This window comes from Callorhinchus milii, unplaced genomic scaffold (genome assembly GCF_018977255.1).
Source record: "Callorhinchus milii isolate IMCB2004 unplaced genomic scaffold, IMCB_Cmil_1.0 Scaffold8, whole genome shotgun sequence".
Classification (NCBI taxonomy): Eukaryota; Metazoa; Chordata; class Chondrichthyes; order Chimaeriformes; family Callorhinchidae; genus Callorhinchus; species Callorhinchus milii.
Window position 1 is genome coordinate 13,838,357 of NW_024704749.1, and position 19,334 is coordinate 13,857,690.

Consider the following 19,334-nt stretch of genomic DNA (forward strand, 5'->3'; position numbering starts at 1 on the left):
GACCGAAGACATCTGTAATAGCTGCACATGCTCTCCAACAACAACAACACATGACATTTACACAGCGCCTTTCACATCAGGAGGATGTCCCAAGGCGCTGGAGAATCAGGAATTTGGTCCTGAGCTGAGGATTGAGATCAAGAGGGGTTGGAGGGCAGGTGGGGTAGGGGTAGGAGGGTGACCAAAGGCGCGGTTGGTCAAAGAGGAGGTTTTGAGACGAGCCTTGAAGGAGGCAAAGGGAGGGGGTGAGTTAAAGGGGCTGTAAGATGGGTTCCAGAGGGTGGGGGCAGAGAGACTGAAGGCCCGACCGCCGATGGTGGGCTGGGCGGGGGGTGGCGTGGAGCAGGCCAGAGCCTCATGAGTGGAGGGAGCGGGCATTGAATGTTGTCTTTCTGAAAAAAAAGCATTAATAATGAAAAAACTCTTTTAATAAAGGTGTTTGGTCTAACACTGCGCGGAGTGAGCTGCTGAGGAAAGCATCGCTGGGAATTACACAGCGCAGGGTATTGATAAATAGTTTCATTGCTTACATTAAAGTCACCTGCAGGGCAGGGATGAAATTATTCACAGCCTCTTAATTATAGAGAGAGATGACCTGAAGCGATATTACTGTAAAAATAATATTTTCGTATTATGAATGCTCGCAGATGTTTCAGTCTCAAAGGTGAGCGTGGATATCGATCACTGCCTTGTCAAGTGCCTCAGGGGAAGGTTTACCTTTTAATCCCATCTCGCGGGAGAGGAGGAGGAGATCTTTCGGAGTTAATGCATTAAGAATATCTTTGGGACGCCATGTTGCTGGCAGAACGCAATCTGAAATATCTAAAACTTCAGTTGCTTCATTTATCGCGGTTGTTAGGTTTAACTTCACAAAGCAAACAAGATAGATTTCTTTAAGGAAATAATATCTTGGGATATATAGGATGTAGTTTGGGACATGACAACTTGCACTAATTGGCATCCTCCACCCAAGGCAGCGTCTCGGAGGGTTTGAAATGTGTAAGCGACTGCCAGGATGATTCGAAGGTAAAATTGATGAACCTTGGTCTTCTTTCGTCTAGCAATTCTTATAGTCTTAACAGATCAGGCATTTCACCCACATAATACACAGTTACTCCACTTTACAGTATACCCCATTGAAGCGCTTTGAGACGTCCACCTGATGTGGAAGGCATTGCATCAAATGTTAGGATTAAGAGCATTATTATGATTATTACTATAGTTCTACACAGCATTAGTAATATTCACACAGCAATATTAGGGGGCTTGTGTTGAACACGATGAGTACAGAATCCCTCTGTCTGCCTGTGTTCTGACTTGAATATATCACAAATTACAATCCTAAACCTCTGGAACTCCCACATGTTACCCCTCTCCACTCTGACTTTAAATCCTGCCTTAAAACCTATCTCTTTGGTCACGTCTCTCCCTTTCTCCCGCTTCTGTTCCCCCTTCCCCTTCCGCTGTCCGTGTGCGTGGGAGAGAGTGGTTGGGGAAAACAGAGAGGGGAGCAGGGAGTATGTTAAAGAGACGGGACTGTTTCTCATTAGTCAGTCTTGCCATTATTTAGTAATAGAATCCAACTGTTTGGACATTGCCATTTACAAGGTAAAAACAGTGGGTAACCAGTTATAGACATAACAGATTAAAGCAGTGAAAACCCAATTAGTGGTCGACTGAAGGTTGGTGCCTTTGACTGCAATGTATAAATGACTTCTGACCACTATTTATAAACTGCACGATAGGACAGTCAGTTCTGCTCCCAGGAAGGGGAGAGTTTGGTTTCTAGGTTGACACAGAGTACACCGACCTGATCTGGGAGTAATCTTGATTCAATGTATTTTGGTGGCGGAGGTAACTGTTTGTTTGTTTGGTTGGTTGGTTGGTTGTAACATTGAGTTGAGTAATTTGTATTTGCTCCAGTATGGAAATCAGGATTTATTTGTGTCTGGAAAACGTAAGTGCTCTGTGTAAGAGTTTTACAAGCGTCCAGAGTTTGGCAGACTGTTGAATATATTCTTAACTTTGGAGTCTGTTTTCTGCAGTTCTTCAACCAAATTTACAGAGAAACCGGCTTCGAAATTTAAGGCCGCTTTTTTTTTTTAGAATTTCCCAAATGTTGGACTCTCTGAAAGACTACGTAAACGGAGTAAATCTAGACCCGGGGGGGAATTTCTCTCCTCGTGGGTGTTGTGAAAGGTTGTGACATCTGACCACAAGACCTCTGCTAATTACTTTGCTCTCTCTCTCTCTCTCTCTCCACTAAGTGCTTGTTGACAGATATGTTCCGTTACTTTGCTCTGTTACTTTACACTCCAGGTTCTGTCCTTCTTGTCTGCACGGCTGGCTGGGAGGGTGCGATGCCAATTACAGGGGAGATTAAGATGCAATGGTGGGGTGGGGAACGTGGGAGAGATGGTTTGCTGCTCTGTCCCTTATTTTTTGATTTTGCAAACAGTGTCCCCGTCCCCTGAGCGAACCTTCTTTCAAAGATCACATCCACTCAATGGTGATGCATTGCATTTGTAGCGAGAGGTTATGTGGGTTGTCGTTGATGGCTTGTTCACTGTGTGGCTGTGAGTTTTAACATGTTGGCAACAAGAAAGACATTCAGTCCATTCTGCTTGTCCATCCAACGATCCCCCCACCCTACAACTCTTCCCATCACAGCACCAAGCTGGTTTCTGTACGACTCCAATGTCCCAGCTCCGACCACCCTCCCTCGTAACACAATGCAGCTGTTGATCAGCCTCTGTGTAAATTAATTATTGTCTGTTACACCTGTTAAGCGTTGGCATTCTCTCACTCACGCCCTGCTACTTTGGGGATTTGCAATGAAATAATAATGTCTTACCATGTCGGCGAGACACCTTAAAGCACTTCACGGGACTTTACTGTCAAGTGTAGTGACTTTGTTTTCGGCATTATCAGTCGAGTTCCTTCGCAGCTCACGGCTCACATCAACCTGCTGCTATAAGCTCCAAAAGGACTGACAAGAATAAATAGAGAGAGACGTGTGAACCTCTAGTCTTGTGTTAAACATCAAGTTCCTTTTCAAAAATCGTTGAACTTAAAAACTTGCCACAAAGGAAACGGCAAGAGGTCGTAACGGTGTCACTATGTGAAATGCAACGTTTAATCTCCTGCACACGAGCGGGCATCTAATTTTCTAAATCTGTTTCTCTTCTTTTTTTATTGTATAAGTTCCAGCACATGCTTTGGATGGTGAAATAAAAACCCGAAGCTCTCTGTTGGGTGCGGGTGGTTGAATTCTAATAATTTTAATAATCCCTACATTTGACGTAGTGCCTTTCACATCACAAGGACGTCTCAAAACGCTTCACAGAACTTCCTGTGAAGTGTAGTGACTGTCTGTGTTTTATAGGCAACCAATCTCCGTGCAGCAATGCCCCACAAACAGCCATGAAGTGAGTGACCGATTTTATCTGGGGGATTGTGGGCCGGGATAGCGAGAGAAACTCTCTCCTCTTTTCGAATGGACCATAAGACGTAGCAGCAGGAGTAGGCCGTTCGACCCCTCGAGCCTGCTCTGCCATTTAATAAGATCATGGCTGATCTTCTAACTGAATTCCGTTTACCTGCCCTGTCCCCATATCCCTTAATCCCTCTATCCTTTAGAATAACGTCACGGGATCTTTAAATGTCCACCTGGACAGGCACAGACGGGACACCAACAACTTATATAGCGCCCTCCACACAGGGTAGCGTCTCAGAACGCTTAACCGTGGCAGAGCCTGTCTCCGAGCTGGGGGGCGTGGGAGGGGGGAAGGTGGCCGCAAGCACAGTCGAGCAGGAAAGTCTTCAGGCGGGACTTGAAAGAGGGGAGAGAGGGGGCAAGGCGGAGGGATTGAGGAAGAGTGTTCCAGAGTTGCGGGCGTAGTGGCTGAAAGCACAACCTCCGATGGTTGGGCGGAGGGTGCGAAGGACAAGCAGTAGCCGGTGCCACGAGCTGAGGCCTCGGGTGGTGAACTGGGGAGTGAGGATGTCGGAGAGGGAGGGAGGGGTCAGGGAGTGAAGGCATTTGAACACGAGAGTGAGAGGATGCTGAAGTCGATCTGTTCGGTGATGGGGGGGGAGCCAGCGGAGCTGGGGCCAGAGCTGGTGAGACGCGGGTACGGAGTTTGGTCAGGATCAGTTTGCGGGCTTCAGAGTTCTGAACGAGCTGGATCTTGGGACCAGGGTTTAAAGTCTCTTCCAAAGGACAGCACCTCCGACGGGAGGTTGAAGACTGAGAGTTCCTCTGCGGTGAAGATCAATCTGCGGTCACTGCGATTCATCTGGGATCAGACGCACCGTGTAACATGGCCCAGATGTGTGGCATCGTGCGTTGAACTGTTCCCATTGGAATTGCCATGTGTAAAAATCTGAGTGGAGCACAATGATACTGTCAGCCCTCAGGCACCTGATGAACACATGTTCAATCTAAGGTTGTGGAAAGGAGAGAGGTTGTGGAAATCAGTCTTTGACTTTAAAATTGGAGGTTTGCAAGCTTGGCGCGAGCCGGCGATGGTGTTAAAAACATCTCGGGACTAAATTGCAGGGTTAAAGTTCACACTTTGGTTAAACAAGATTTACACTCGCTTTGACAGTACGACACAGGATAAGGTATTGCATGGAGGGACATGACCCCTGGTGTAAAATAGGCTCCAATTTTACAGCTTCCGCCCTTTGTTCTCTTCATAGGTACAGTTGCTAGCAAAAGGTAGATAGAATTTTAATCACACTTTTCGGCTAATTGTTTCTGTCAGGGCAAATAACTCAACTTACCTGTAGCCTGACATTCTACAGAGTTCCCCGATAAATCCAGGTGATTAAGGCATTGCTTTACGGAGCTGTGTCGTGCTCTGTGTCAACCCTGCCTCTGAAGACGCTGGCGTTCAATGCTGCAGTAAAACCATTATCTACTCCCACAGGGTGTTGAGAAACACAACGGGCAGATGTTTGATCTCTCCCTCAACCGGGGTCAAGTTCAAGAGCAGTTTGACTCATTGGAGATTCCCAGCTGTGCTGGAGTGAGAGATGACTCAGTATATTAGAGCTGTGAGCAAATCTCCCCTCTGCAAAACATGGCTTCACTTAAATCACTTAACCAGAAAAAAGGACTCATCTTTGGGTCGGTCTCGCACACTCTAAGCTACGGACGCCTGCCGCTTCTTTCTAATTCCGCGCGGAATTTTTTGCGCAAAATAAAAAAAAAACGCAAAGCCTCGCAATAGCATTTCAACATTTCAAAGGAAAAAAATTTGCAATTTATAGGTCTAAAGAGTTCAATATTTCAAGCAGATCGGTTTTGATTTACTCTGGCTTTCAGATGGAGGCCCGGTCAGCGCTTATAAGATCGGCTTTAGTTTATCTAAGCTCGTGGTGTTTAACAGCTGAGTTAATTTCCTGTCCCCCACTTCCCAACCCTGGGTTTTCGTGTCTGTTAGAGAGTGCCGTGGTGTTTGAATAACTGGTATATAAAAATAATAATCCTTGCATTTGATTTAGCTGCTGTTCACGTCTTCGAGACGTCTCAAAGTGCCGCTTCATAGGATATATTGTAAAATGGATTGACTGTGTATTTTGTTGGCAGAACGCTGGCAGCCAGTTGCGCACAGCAGTGTCCCACAAACAGTCGTGGATTAAGTGACCGATTTTTTTTGTGGAGGGATTATTACCCCCTATATATTATACGTTACATATATTAGTCGCCCTCCTTTTTGTATCGTTTTCTCCTCCGGTTTTTGCCCCTTCCTCTCCTTAAGGCATCTGGCACCTTCCTCCCCCTCGCTCTCCCCCTTTCTGCTCAGGCAAGGTTCCACAGACACTTGGATGTTGGTACAATCTGTCAACGTGTGTCAGCCTGGCTCAGCTGACAGCAATCTGAGTCAAAAGACTGTGGGTTCGAGCCCCACGTCCGGACTTGGAACCCACATAGTCTGGGCTGACGCTGGGGTTTTGTTGCATTGTTGGAGGTGCCGTCCTTCAAATGAGAAGTGAAACCTTTGTTTGCGTCTTTGCTTGAGCGTAATAACTCCATTTACTTCTTACGCATTTAACCCTAGGTTTATTTCTGGGCTTTTTTAATCTGTCTGTAATTAAATCCTCATTTGACGCTCACAGTGACATGTGGATTTCATAAAGACACGTTGTGTTTGGGAAGCTCAGCATCTCTGTTTTAAACGGGGTCACTTGTCAATTTCAGACGATTTGGGGGTGAAAGGTTAAGTAGTATTTCTGTTTCCGAAATACTTTGTTTCTGAAGTCTGTTCTGGTGAGCAAACCCTGAGGAATGCTGTGGTGTGGATGTGGTTTTCTTCGTAGTCTACAATAATCCTGGCATTTGATGTAGCGTGCTCACTCGTTTCGCAAGGGAGAGGACCCAGGTTCGATTCCTCGGGGCAAAACCTTAGGCGAGTTACTTCAGGACATCCCAGGGCTTTGGGATGTCCTCCTGACCTGAAAGGTGCTTTACAAATGTAATCTTGTTGCTGTTGTTGTTAACTCCACGCCCCTCTGTTTACCTAACAGTAAGTAGGAACTGTGAAGCGCTTTGGGACGTCTCGAAGATGTGATAAGGCGTTCTCTCAAATGCAAGGATTATTTCATTGTAGATGGCTTTTCTGGATTGGCAATTTCGTTCCCTTTTTTTCCCCTCCCCGCCATACTTTTCTGTTAGCAATTTCAGTCGCAAAATGGAAGTGAGCCTGAATCACTTGATGCCATCTGCATTTTCGACAGCAATATCGCAGAGTGGTAGAAACGTGGAGGGTTTATGGTTTCAGAAGGTGTGAGGGTTCACACGTCTTTAGGAAACTTTTGAGGTTCTGAACTGGCAAACCAAGGTTTTCTCTCGCATGGGAAGGTGAGAGCAAGCTAACCATTGCATCACACATCCTTGAAGGCTCCTTCTCCTTGCCCCATAGAAGAAGTAGACTTGCTGGACAAGCTTTCATCACTGAACCCCGAACCCGGTAACATTTCGCTGACCCACGATGAGGACAACTGCACCGTCTACGAAATTGGACAATATTCAACCCTCGCCATCCCGAGCAGAGAAGCCTTCGGAATGAGGTTGGGTCATTCATTTCATTTTAATGCACAATTTCAGCCTCGATGATTTTAACAAGCGCTTTGAGAAGCCCTCCCCAGGCAAAAGGTGAAGCGTCAATGTAAATTGCCTCACAATCGAAAGATCCTTGCTGAATTATGAGGCTTTATTTGTGACGAACTTGATGGATTCTTGTGTCGGTGCCAAAGTAAAGTCGGTCGGGGTTGAGGGGCTGACATAAGCTAACAGTAATTTACGCAATAACAGCTTGACATAATGAAGATCGAGTTAAGCATCTGCAGGAATCGGCCTGGAAGCGGATGGAATGTGTAACAAGTATCACCTTGAGAAATTAACCATTTTAAATCTGTTAGGAGATTTTACGTGCTAGGCTGCCTCGCTCAAAGCCTTTCCCTTTATCCTCCCTCTCTCTCTCTCTCTCTCTCTCTCTCTCTCGCTGCTCAGCTTTGCAGACGAGTTCAGCTTGCTGATCAAGCTGCGCTACGCGATGAAGGATCACACAGTCCTCTTCACCGTCCTCAACCAGCGAAGTGACATCCTGCTCCAGGTCCGCGTCAATCCCTACGCAATCGTGTTCGTGGCCACCAGGAGGCGGCATTATGAGTGAGTAAAACATCCGTCCCAGTCCCCCGCTCAGGTCAACGAGATCAGTGTGGAAACGTGCCACTAAAACAACAAAAAATAAATAATAATCTGGCCACGTCAATCCACCACTGTGCTGCGTTTCGCCCACAAAATACACAGCCACTCCACTTTACAGTACATCCTGTGAAGCGCTTTGAGACGTCTCTTAACGACGAGATACGAAGCTGCGTCAAATGGTTAAGCGGAATTTAAAGGCATTTGATGCTCCACCACCGTTGTAGTGTCTCTGTCTGTGTCAATCCTGAACTCTGTAAATAATAATAATTATGATTAATGAATGAATTATTATTAAGCCCAACCTCATTTCATTTCAAAAGCAGCTTGATGCTGTGGTGGGGGTGGGGTGGGGGGAGATGGCGGTGGGGGGGGGTGGTGTTAGGGGGCGGAAAGGAGTAGGGGGTACTTCAGGGAGGTGGTCTTCTACGAGGCTTCCCAACGCTTCCAATGATGCAGGCTGCTAAAGCACAATATTGAGGTTTGATCTTATCACACGGAATTCCTCTCCAGTCTTACTCAGATTAGTGATCTCTGGTCATACCAGAAACCAATGACTTGATATCGCAAACCAATAAGCCAAGTGGCTCAAGCTTTATAATAAAGATACTAATCATCTCTGCATTTTGGTGGAATGTCTTATTATATTATCAAAACGCTCTTCACAGGATTTACTGTGAAGTGTACGACTGTATTTGCAAGCAAACACAGTATATAATTTGCGGACCGCAATGTCCCACAAACATCTCGAAGACGTGATAAAGCGCTATATCAAGTGCAAGGATTATTATTATTAATTCATTAATTAATAATTATTATTATTTACAGAGTTCAGGATTGACACAGACAGAGACACTACAATGGTGGTGGAGCATCAAATGCCTTTAAATTCCGCTATCACCTCCCTCTCACCCCCTCAATTTGAACATCATTATATTAAATCCACTTCGTTGGGGAGCAATTAAAAGACAATTTTGTTTTGGGAGTGAAGTGTTCCTCTGCTCAGTGCCAACACGGCAGTCCATACCATCGCTTGAAAGTTTAATTGAAAGAAAACAAGTTGAGGCAAGGCGGTGGGAAATTGACACATGAAAAGGAGGCTTTTCTTAAAAAAAATGCCAACGATGCCAGATGCTGATCAAGGCATTGAGAACCACTTGTGTCTTCACAAGGGAGAGAGTGGGACAGGTTCAATTATGTCAGCATAGCTCGAGGGAAATGAAGAGCTTCAAACAGAAATCCTTTCAAAGCAATGGAACAGCTTCCAGTTTCTAGCTGGGGGCTGAATGACATCAAACTGCAGAGTTCACGGTATTTAACGTAGTCCTTGATCAGATCAATTGGGGAACGGGAATCTAGATTTTAGGGGAAAGGATTTTGTGGAGGATATTTTTCGTTTCTTCACAGTTGGGTTAAGGGGTAGAAATTCTGCCCACGTCAAGATTTAAACAGTGGAACACTCTTCCTCTATCCCTCCATCCGCCTTGCCCCCTCCTGCTTTCCATGGTTGGTCCAACTGAAGAATAGGCAAAGATTACCATTATATGTGTTTTGGATACTGTTACCTCCTTTTTAATTCAGTTTTACTCCCTATTCCCTAATGTCTATGTTTATACAGCAAGTGCCCTTAATGTCTGGAGTTCGGTCTGAACGGATCTGTGTCTGACCAGAGTGTCAACTTTCCTCCTTCTTCTCTTAAATATCTCTTTGCGTTCGGACACAAATGCTCATCGTCCCGGGTTCTTTCGAGCAATGACTCGGAGCTCACCTCCTCTCTTCCCGGGTCTCCAACTCCAACAGAACCTGCCAACCACCGGTCTCTGATGTTAAGATTTAGAGCTAGTTAAAATGGTGATGCAAACCAGATGCTTGTGTAACTAGTGTCAGCTGAGCTGGCTGCTGGCTCACTGACCTTAGATCTACAAGCTTTTCCGATGCCTTAAATCTTCGCCTCAGTTAATCTGTTGCACTTTCCTGTATCTGAGGCAGCCGGAATTTTTTTTGTTTTGCCGAGAGTCACTTGCTCCCATCCCACCCCCACCCTCCCCGGCTCAGCGCCAGGCTCCTCCACTGTTAAGGGCTCTGAGACGCTGCTCCGTGTGAAGGGACTGTGGAGTCCCGTAGCTCAGTGGTTAGAGCACTCGCCTTGCAAGCGAGACACCTGGGTTCAATTCCAGGCAGAGGGTGAAACCTTGGGCAAGTTTCCTTACTCCACACAGAGCCTAATAATAATCCCTCCAAAACAAAAACAATAATAAATTGGTCATTTCAACCCATGGCTATTTGTGGGACGCTGCTGTGCGCATCGGCTGCCGCGTTTCGCCCCCTCAAATATACAGTCAATTCACTTTACAGCATATGTCGAGAAGACGTGAAAAGCGCTATATCAAATGCAAAAATTATTATTATTATAATAAATGTTTGTTGTTGTTGTAGTACTTGTGGTTGATCGGAGCTGTCCTCTCGTTCCCGCAGGTTTCCCGTGTCCTTCCTTTCGGACGGCTTGTGGCACAGAGTTGCAATTGGTGTTTCCCTGAGCAAAGTGGAGCTGTATGTGGACTGTGAGCTGGTTGAAAGCGTGAGATGGAAAAATTACTTCGGGATGGAAATAACCACAGAAGGTTTGGTCATTGTAGGAGGTCTCATTGAAGCCTTTGAGTCACCATTTGAGGTAATAATAATAATAATATTCCTTGTATTTGATACAGCGCCTTAGCATGTTTGAACCCTAATGATGTCCACATGTCTGATGAAGTCCGCTATTTATTTCCAATTGACAATCTATTCTGTGAAGAGTCTCTCAAAGGGTTTCACAGAATATATTCTAATAGATTATGTATAACGGTGATTTTCACATGTTGCTGGCCAACATTGGCTGGAAATCTTGACACAGGTTCAGGTTCACACCCCATTTTTTTCAAAAAACAAAACTTTGACCCTCGGTGGGGGAAAAAAAAGTTTCAGTCGAGCACCGCCCCCCCCCAACCCCCACCATCCGCTGGTCCTGGATGGAATTTCTCACCCTAAAGTGGTTGATTTATAGCCCCTCTATGACATGTTCTTGTGGTTCAAAAATGGTTTGAGTTACCCGGCAATGGGGAGGTTTGTTTTGGCTGTTATAATAGTGATAACTGATTAAGACGTGTTTGTAGCACTTACGACCTGCCACAGAGGTCTGCAGTGAATAATTATTGTTTTTAAAAGATGGTAAATGTTGTTTTAATATTTTCTCCGTCCACTTAAACGACAGGAATTCGTTAAATATTTATCCAGCGCCGAGTTTTCCAAGTGTCTGGGAACAATAATAGCTCAGTAATTGATATGCGATTGTGACAGCTGCTGGAAAGCCCATTTCATCAGACATGGGAACAAAATCCGGGCTTAAAGGGAAGCCCCGTCTGTGCAAACAGTGTACATGTCCTGACCTCACTAAACTGTTGCTGTCTTTGTAAATTATCTGTTTCACAATCTACTGGAAACGTCACACCTTATAACAGAGGCTTTTCTGGTACTCTTAAACATAACGACCTATTGCTCAGTGCGGCTTAATAATAATATTAATCCTTGCATTAGGTATTGCACCTCATCACATCCCCGAGACGTCTCAAAGCGCTTCACGGAATATACAGTAAAGTGAATTGACTGTGTATTTTGTGGGCGAAACGGGGCTTTTCTGTGGGTTTATTCTTGGAAAGAGCCCAAATACAAGAAAGGCACCGGCAGAGCTGAAATCGAGTTTAAGAGGAACTTAAGAGAGGGAGGGAGGGAGGTGTGAAAGGCGGGGTATAGGAGAAGGGGGTTGAATAGGGAGAGTAGAGGCTCATGTTGAGTATAAACACCAGCACTGAAAAACACTGGTTGGGATACTCAGTGATGGGTTCCTGCGTGTGTCAGACACCAAAAAAGAATCAGTAAGTAAAAGGTGAGTTGAGACTTTAGTGTGACATTTGGTAACTTTAAAACGCACCTTTGAATTGTCCTTAGGGGCTACTCCAGCAGTTACTGTTTGTTATGGGGGATCCCACAGCAGCTGAGGAACACTGCATCAGGTACAGCCAAACATGCACCAACGTTTCCAGTGCTAAACTGCTGCTCGACACCCATTCCTCTCGGGAAGAATTGTCTCTTCTACCAGCGCAGCCTGAGCAGGTAAGGTTCCACGCTTATGGTCTGATGGCGGAGAATCCAGAACAAAGCACGGGTGGGTGGTGGTGGGGGGCATCATCTTAAAACTAGAGCTGTACCGTATAGGAGTGAAATCAGGAAGCATTTTTTCACACAAAGGTGTGTAAATCAGACTTTGTGTTTTACGGAGCAATGAAAAGCAGGGGACGAAGGTGCAGCTGTCCAAAGAGCAGTAACTTTGTGCGAAGGGTGGAGAAGAATATGGTACCACCAACAGGTGTGCCCGCCTTTCGCTTTACGGCCTTCGAAATATTGGTCCTCTTCTCGGAAGCCACCGAGTTAGTGCTGAAGCCATTCGCTGTTGGTGGGAACGACAGATGTGGCCGCATGGCGAGGGGGCGGGCCAGCGGGTGGCGGGGACAGGGAACGCGGAAAAAAAGGGGTTCACCGTTTGTAGGGTACCTTAGCCGACTTGCATCAGGTCGGTGAATTGGAAGGGGGTGGTTGGGGGGGAGAGAAGCAGAGCTCAAACCCGACATGACATACGTGTGTGTGTGTGTGTGTATGACTAGTTGGACTTGGTCCTTGTTGACCTAGCAAATTCTTATGTTCTTAACCGCTTTGAGAGGGAGGGATAAGGTGACAAATGGATACCCCGTATAACCGACGTCCAAAGAAACAAATGACCATGATATCTTGCACCACATTCCTTGAAAAACTTTGGCGATTTTTGTTCTTTCAAACCGAAAGGTTCCACTTCCATCAGCAATTAACCGACCGCCCCCCACCCCACCACCACCCACACTGCACATGGGAACGATTAGCATGATTTACGATCTTGCAATGACATAATAAACTAAATAGCTGACGTCCCACACTCTCGGTTAGCGAGCATCAGGACTTCCAGATGCAAAGACTGCTGTGTTCAGCTTTGTTTCTCAAGGACGTTTTTAATTCTCCTTTTTTGTGGGGGTGTGTGGTGTGGTGTGGTGTGGGTGTGTGTGGATGTGCGTGTGTGGTGTGGTGTGTTGGGTGTGTGCGTGCGTGCGCGTGTGTGTGTGTGTGGGGTGTATTTTTGCCATGACAGCATTTTTTTTAAAAAAAGTCACCATAATGGAAAAAATGTACTCATGTGTCATGAACTGCAAAGGAAATTAAACTGTGGGTTTTGATCAGGATTTGAAATCTGGTCACCACACTCTTAGCTGGAAAATCCAGTCCTTCTGCCCAAGTGCACACACTCCCAAATACAACTTAATCAAACCAGATGAACACGGATAATTCTTTTTATGTGACTTGGATTTGGCAGTGTGTCTATTTATATCGTCCAGCGCTTTTCAGCAAATTATGGCTGCAGCCAACATATTTATTTCCCCTCAAGTACGCAGAACCTGAGAATTGCTGGACAAAAGAACACCAAGGTCCGTCCAGCTCCTCTTCTAGTATTTCCTGACTGTCTTTCAACACCTGTGTTGAGGCTGGAGTGTTCCAAACTGCACTCAATGTCTCAGATACACACATAACACGAGTGCAACTTCTTTCAACTTGGAGCCATAGAAATTTACAGCACAGAGTAACGCCATTCAGCCCATCGTGTCTGTGCTGGTTCTTTGAAAGAGCGATCCTTACAATCCTATTGTCCTGCCTTCTTCCTCCATTCCCCTCCCCTACCACACACCGTCTCCCCCCCACTCCCCATACCCTTGCAGATTATTCCTTTTTGGACTAGGTTATCTATCCTCGTGGAATTTAAACCAGGGGGAAGGGGGAGGGAAAGATTCCGCACACTAAACAGAGAGGTTAATACTCTTACATGTGACAGGGTGCCTTATAACCTCATTGAACCGTTGAAACAGTTTACATTTATATAGCATCGTTCACGTCGGGAGGACATCTCAAAGGGTTTGTTCTCATGGGAATAAACACTCTGAAGTAGATAGTGTCAGAGTAGACTTCCCATCAGTTGGATTATGAAGGAATTGCCACAGTTTAAACCCCCCACAATCAGTAACGCACATCACTACAGCTCACAGAGGTTAGTGTGGGAGTTAAAGTCGCAATCAATTGATCACTTAACATCCTGCCAATTGGTCTGCGATTGTATATGGTGCCTGTGATTCTTCATTTTGCTGCCCACAAACTGGTGGGTGAATTGCTGTTCATATTACTAGTAGCCAGACAGAGAGCTGGTTGAGGTTAACTCGGGTCAGGAGAAGTGAGTATCCACGTTTAGGATTCACAGACCTGGAAACGTTCCTTTTTCTAAGTAGAAACACTTGTAAAGTGAGGGTCATCAGAAGATTACCTCGACTCTGGAAGTGATTAGCAACATCGGGCACAAGTGGCCACAGGGTGAAAGAATGCTTTCAACAAAACAATTTTTTACTATAAATTCAAAAAGGCAAAGATACTGTACATAGGAGCCAGCTAACAATCTGCCATTGATGCCAAACATCACACTGTAATTACTAGAGCAGACACTATGTCATCATTGGTTCCAAGTCTTCCCAGCAGAGAGCAAAGCCTTTACTGAAACACTTTACTGAAACACTTGGAGTAGATGGAAGCCGGCCGGTCTCAATTAGTTGCCGAAATAACGTTCTGATGTGTACCATATTCTACTTATTGTTTATTTTGTGTGGCGAGTCTGGTCTTGCTGAACAAACTTCTTTCAGAAGAGACTTGAAGCCTACCTAAGAGGGAAATGGAGTGGACTTGAGAGGATTTGGAGGGGTCGGAGGTATAAAAGAAACAGCATGGAGAGGCCAAATGGCTTGTTTCCATGGTTGTAACACTTTTATATGCAAGTGGACTGACCTGGTTTTCAGCCGCCACCTATTCTCTCCCTAAAACAAAAGCTCCAGCTACTTACTTGAACAGTAGTGTTGGCTCTGTTGATCGGCCAGCGTCTGCCTGCAAACATTAAGAGTGTAAAGGAATTCAGTAAAGGAATTATAAATCGAGCCCATTTTCCTGAGTTGACTGAATCATTCGACCTCACCCATTAGGTCTTGTGATGCAAAAAGGAAAGCGTCTGTGGTTTGAGATCTCGCATTCTGTCAGCAGACATCAAACCGTCGGTGTCGTTGACTGTTGTGCATTGCCGCACCTCATATTGCTGCAGTTCAGCCTCACGCAAGGTGGCATCAACTTTCTGCTTTAAAGTTACAGGGAGAGAAGTAAGAAGGGAGTTTTTATATATTTTTTTTTAAATTCAGTGTTGGAAAAGCAGCCTTGTGCGAGGGCTGGGCTCTGTGGGCTTAACAGCTGAGCCTTCTGGGCAGCATCTTCTCTTGTGAGTATCATTATCCATGGATCAAGGCATATCGAAGAGACTGGAATCAGTTCCATTTGTCAGAGTGACCTGGTCCTGACATAGATTTCAGTTGTTCTGTTTGCACAGGATAGATGGACTATGCCTTAAAATCCCTCGTCCCTTCTGCTCCACCATCAGCGGCCACACTTTCAACCACCGCGCCCCGAAGCGTTGGAACTGTCTCCCCCCAATCGCTCCACCTTGCCCCCTCCTTCCCCTCTTTTAGATTGAGACTAAAGCTTTTCCTCTTCGACCGTGCTCTGCCCATGCTTGCAAATTATGCCTGAATTAATGAACCTGAGTGCAATTCTGCGCCATCTTAAACGTTTCAAACAAAATCGTCTTACAGGCTTAGCTTGGTGGAATTTTGGTCCTGTGGTGTGAAAGATTCTGGGTCAAGTTTTATAAGGACAGCCATAGACGAACATTAATCTCAATGCTACATTTGCTTGCGTCCATTGGATTGTACTTTGAGTGTTGGAGGTTGTAGGGTATATTTTTTTTTGCATGAAATTATGTAGAAATGTTCAAATGTGGACCACAAAAACATGATTACAGAGTGCAACTCAAACGTCGCAATGTTCTAGAACTTGTCTCCACAACGGGTTTATTTTGTGTTAAATTGTAGAGGAAATCTTAGACTCCACTCTTCATCGCAGTTTCTGCAGTTTGACAAAGTCCCATTGAAACTGTAGAAATGTTCTCATTAAAACCAAGCAATTGTGAACAAAAATTACCATTTTCCAATTAAACCTGCAGCAAGGCTGTTACAATCTCAGACTCATATTTCATACTTAATTCTCAGCAATTATGCTCGACTTGAGCACACAGTGCTCCAGTGTTTCACCAGAATCGGCTTAATATTTAAGCTGCGTCTTGAACCAGATGTATTTGAAGTGTTTTTTTCAAAAAAAACATAATTTAGACGACTCAAGTTCCAATGGTTCAAACGTCTTATCATCTGTCCTATATTCGGTGTGTAGCACTCTCGCCTCTGAGTCAGTAAATAGCTTTGAACTCAAAGAACGCAGTGTTGGGGAGCGCTGCATTGTTGGAGAGGCCTTCCTTTTTGGATTAGATGTTTAAACCAAAGTCCTGTCTGCCTGTTCAGATGGATGTTAAAAGATCCCACGGCACTCTCCGAAAAGAGAAGGGAGTTTCTCCTGGTTCCCTGGCAAACAATTGGCCGTGTAAAATCACTCACTCACTTCAAGGCTACTTGTGTGCAAATTGTCTGCCGTACAAAAGATGCATTCCCTACACTTTACGGTAAATTCCCCAAAGCGCTTTGAGACGTCTTCCTGGCGTGAAAAGCGCTGTACAAAATGGAAGGATTATTAATTTCCTCGATAGAAAACCTCTCTGCAGAAATTAAAATTTTGGACTCCTGATATGTGAGTCTGTGTCTTGCATTCCTTTTAATCCCAGTTCCAGCTGTTCAACATCACAAACAAAGCTGTGCACGGTCCTTCTCCTACTCTTTTGTAGTCAGCGATTATTGCTGAGAGAATGGAATCCAGGTCTGTTTTATCTTTATCTTTATTAGTCACTGTATTTACAGCTGTAAATTCAAAACAATTCAGCTCAGTTAAGATACACAACAGATGTGTTTTTTGTTAGTAGATATGGTGCAACTTTTTTTTAAAAAAAGTCTTTAATTCTAAGGCCGGTTGATTGTTGGCTACCGAAATCCTCAGACACGAATAATAGTATAATATTAATGCATGATAATTTGTGACTTTGATATAGCGCCTTATCACGTCATCGAAACACCCTAAAGCACATCGCAGGATTTAATATAAAATGTTGTGACTATGTATTTGTAGGTAAACGTCCCACAAGCAGCTGTAGGAGAGATTGAATTGTCTACCAGGACCCGAGAGGAACCTCCATCAAAGTGTTTTTTTAAGCAGGGTGCTTTGCGGCTGACCGGGAACTGTACTTGTCCATCATTTTAGGGAATACTTGTGGGGGGGAAATAATGAAGCTGCCAGTTAATCCCACAATAGATCAGAAATGCAAACGTCAGCCATCAGGGATCGATGATGGAAACAGACACAAGCTCTCTTACTTTCTATAATTAGCTCCTGTGAAAGCTTTATCTTTGTACTGTATTTCCCAGGGAACAGATGTGATTGCAATTGCTTGACTGAGGTCCATATGTGTTGCGAATTGGAATTGCGTGTGTGTGTGTGTGGGGGGGGGGGGGGGGTGAGTGTGGCAGTTAATGTGCAAGTATTTGTCTTTTTCGATGTTATTTTATACAATGCTATTTACACGTATATACAGGTTGGACACGTATAATAGGAATAATCCTTAATAATTCTTGCATTTGATATACCACTTGATCACTTCGTTGAGACATCTCGAAGCGCTTCGCAGGATACATTGCAAAGTTTTAGTGACTTGTATTTTGTGGGCAGCCACTTGCGCACAGCAGCGTCCCGCAAACAGTCGTGGATTTTGTGCACGATAAGTATTCCTTGTCTTCAACGTAACTGTGCTTTATTTTTTTGTTTCTCCCCCCCTTCAGAGTTCTGAGGATACAACCTCGAGAACGTACACGAGATCCACCTTGTCTTGGATCCTCACTAAAGGCTCCACCAGGAACGTTCCCAATGCTAATCCAGCTGCTACAAGCTATAGCCCAGAGAGAAGGGTCCCAGATGGTCACCATAAGAGCACTGGCCTGCTCAACCTGACTTACAACCCGATCACAGACACCGTGCGAGGCCGGGCCGGTGCCAACGTCAGCAGCCACATGCGTGTGGTAAAGGCTAAGGGTGGCCCGAATTCCGTTCTCCTGCTCCCCGGCTCCGAGCGTAAAAGTTCGCTGAAGGGAAACAGCAGGTTGGATGATTTAAGGGCTGCTGTGAAACCGGATCAGTCCGTTGGAGAAGAATTCCTCATCTCCACGTCGGAAGATCACACGGTGATCGGGCTCGAGCCAAAGGGAGCCGGGGTGTTGCCGATGGTTTCCGACAAGCTTTCTGCATTGTCCATCCCAACCCCACGAGGTGCCGTCCTTCCACGAGGTGAAGGAATTGCCTTAGAGCACCACAAAGATCTTCAGGACGAACGCACTCGGAACGCGAAGCAGCCAAGCTGGTACAGAACGGAGTTTGACCTGAATGTCGCAGAGCACTCCGGAGGAGAGGATGACAAAGAAGGGAGTGAGGAGTGGGAGCAGAGGGAATTGACCGACCGGTGGAGCGTTAACTGGTCCGCGAAGAGCACTGCCGTCCCCACACTAATCGGCCCAGAGCGTAACGGGCAATCGGGCAGGAGAACAGGTCCTCCAGGGCCAACTGGTCCAGTAGTAAGTAAATTGAGGTGTCAACACAAGGCAGGGGAGGGCAACGAGATCTTGACTTGCCAAGACACTTGCGGGCTTTGCGTCAATGCGGGGAGGATGTTGTGGGGGGGAGCTGCTATTCACCTGTCCGTTTTTAAAAAAAAACATACCCAAAACGAAAGAGGGGGGAAAAAAAAGGGAGGAATGGTTGGTATCAAATTTACTAGCAACGATTTGGAGCAAAGAAATGCCAGAAAAATGAAATGGCCATTTCTTTCTCCTCCCAACTTCCCCCCCACCCATAAAAGCAAACAAACAAAAAATAACTAGAATTCCACTTCATTGCAGTTTGTGTCTTAAGGGCGCGTTAATTCCTGCTGTGTTATTTAATTTGCTGTAGGGTTAGGGCTGGGGTGAGGGGTTCACTGTTGTTAGGACGTGTGCCTTTGAATTGTAAAAGTGGTATATTTTTGTTGAGGGTTTCTCCTCCGCCAATTGTTTTGCCATTGATGTGTCAAAAACTCTTAGTTTCAAATTTAATCTCATTTAATGGCCAAGGATGACATATCTGTACCTGGTTTATAGCTTCAGTGGAGAGGGTTTTTTGGGGGAAGTCAAGGTCAATACAAAGCACATTACTCAGCCTTTCCTGATCAAGAGGGGAGTTAATTGCTCCTGACAATTTCCTCTCTCCGCACGATAGCGTGAACTGGAGAGTCTACATCGTAATAACCTTCATGTTAGGTCTATTGCGGTTTATCTGGGTCCGTAGGAATAGGAGGAGGCCTTTCAGCCCCTCGAGCCTGTTCCGCCATTCTATTAGATCCTGGCTGATCTGCACCTCAACTCCAATTATTATTCAGATCTTTCTGTCCGATCACTAA

General features: G+C 45.3%; 1 protein-coding gene across 1 annotated transcript in view; it reads left to right on the top strand.

The window, feature by feature from the left end:
- Nucleotides 1-7,562: 7,562 nt before the first annotated feature.
- LOC103180422 (collagen alpha-1(I) chain-like) overlaps nucleotides 7,563-19,334 on the top strand; it is a 46,577-nt gene continuing 34,805 nt past the window's right edge. The window contains exons 1-5 of the mRNA XM_007896255.2: nucleotides 7,563-7,678; nucleotides 10,190-10,385; nucleotides 11,699-11,863; nucleotides 11,999-12,229; nucleotides 17,689-18,474. Of these exons, the coding sequence (XP_007894446.2) occupies nucleotides 7,563-7,678; nucleotides 10,190-10,385; nucleotides 11,699-11,863; nucleotides 11,999-12,229; nucleotides 17,689-18,474 (1,494 nt within the window). The remainder of the gene's footprint in view (nucleotides 7,679-10,189; nucleotides 10,386-11,698; nucleotides 11,864-11,998; nucleotides 12,230-17,688; nucleotides 18,475-19,334) is intronic.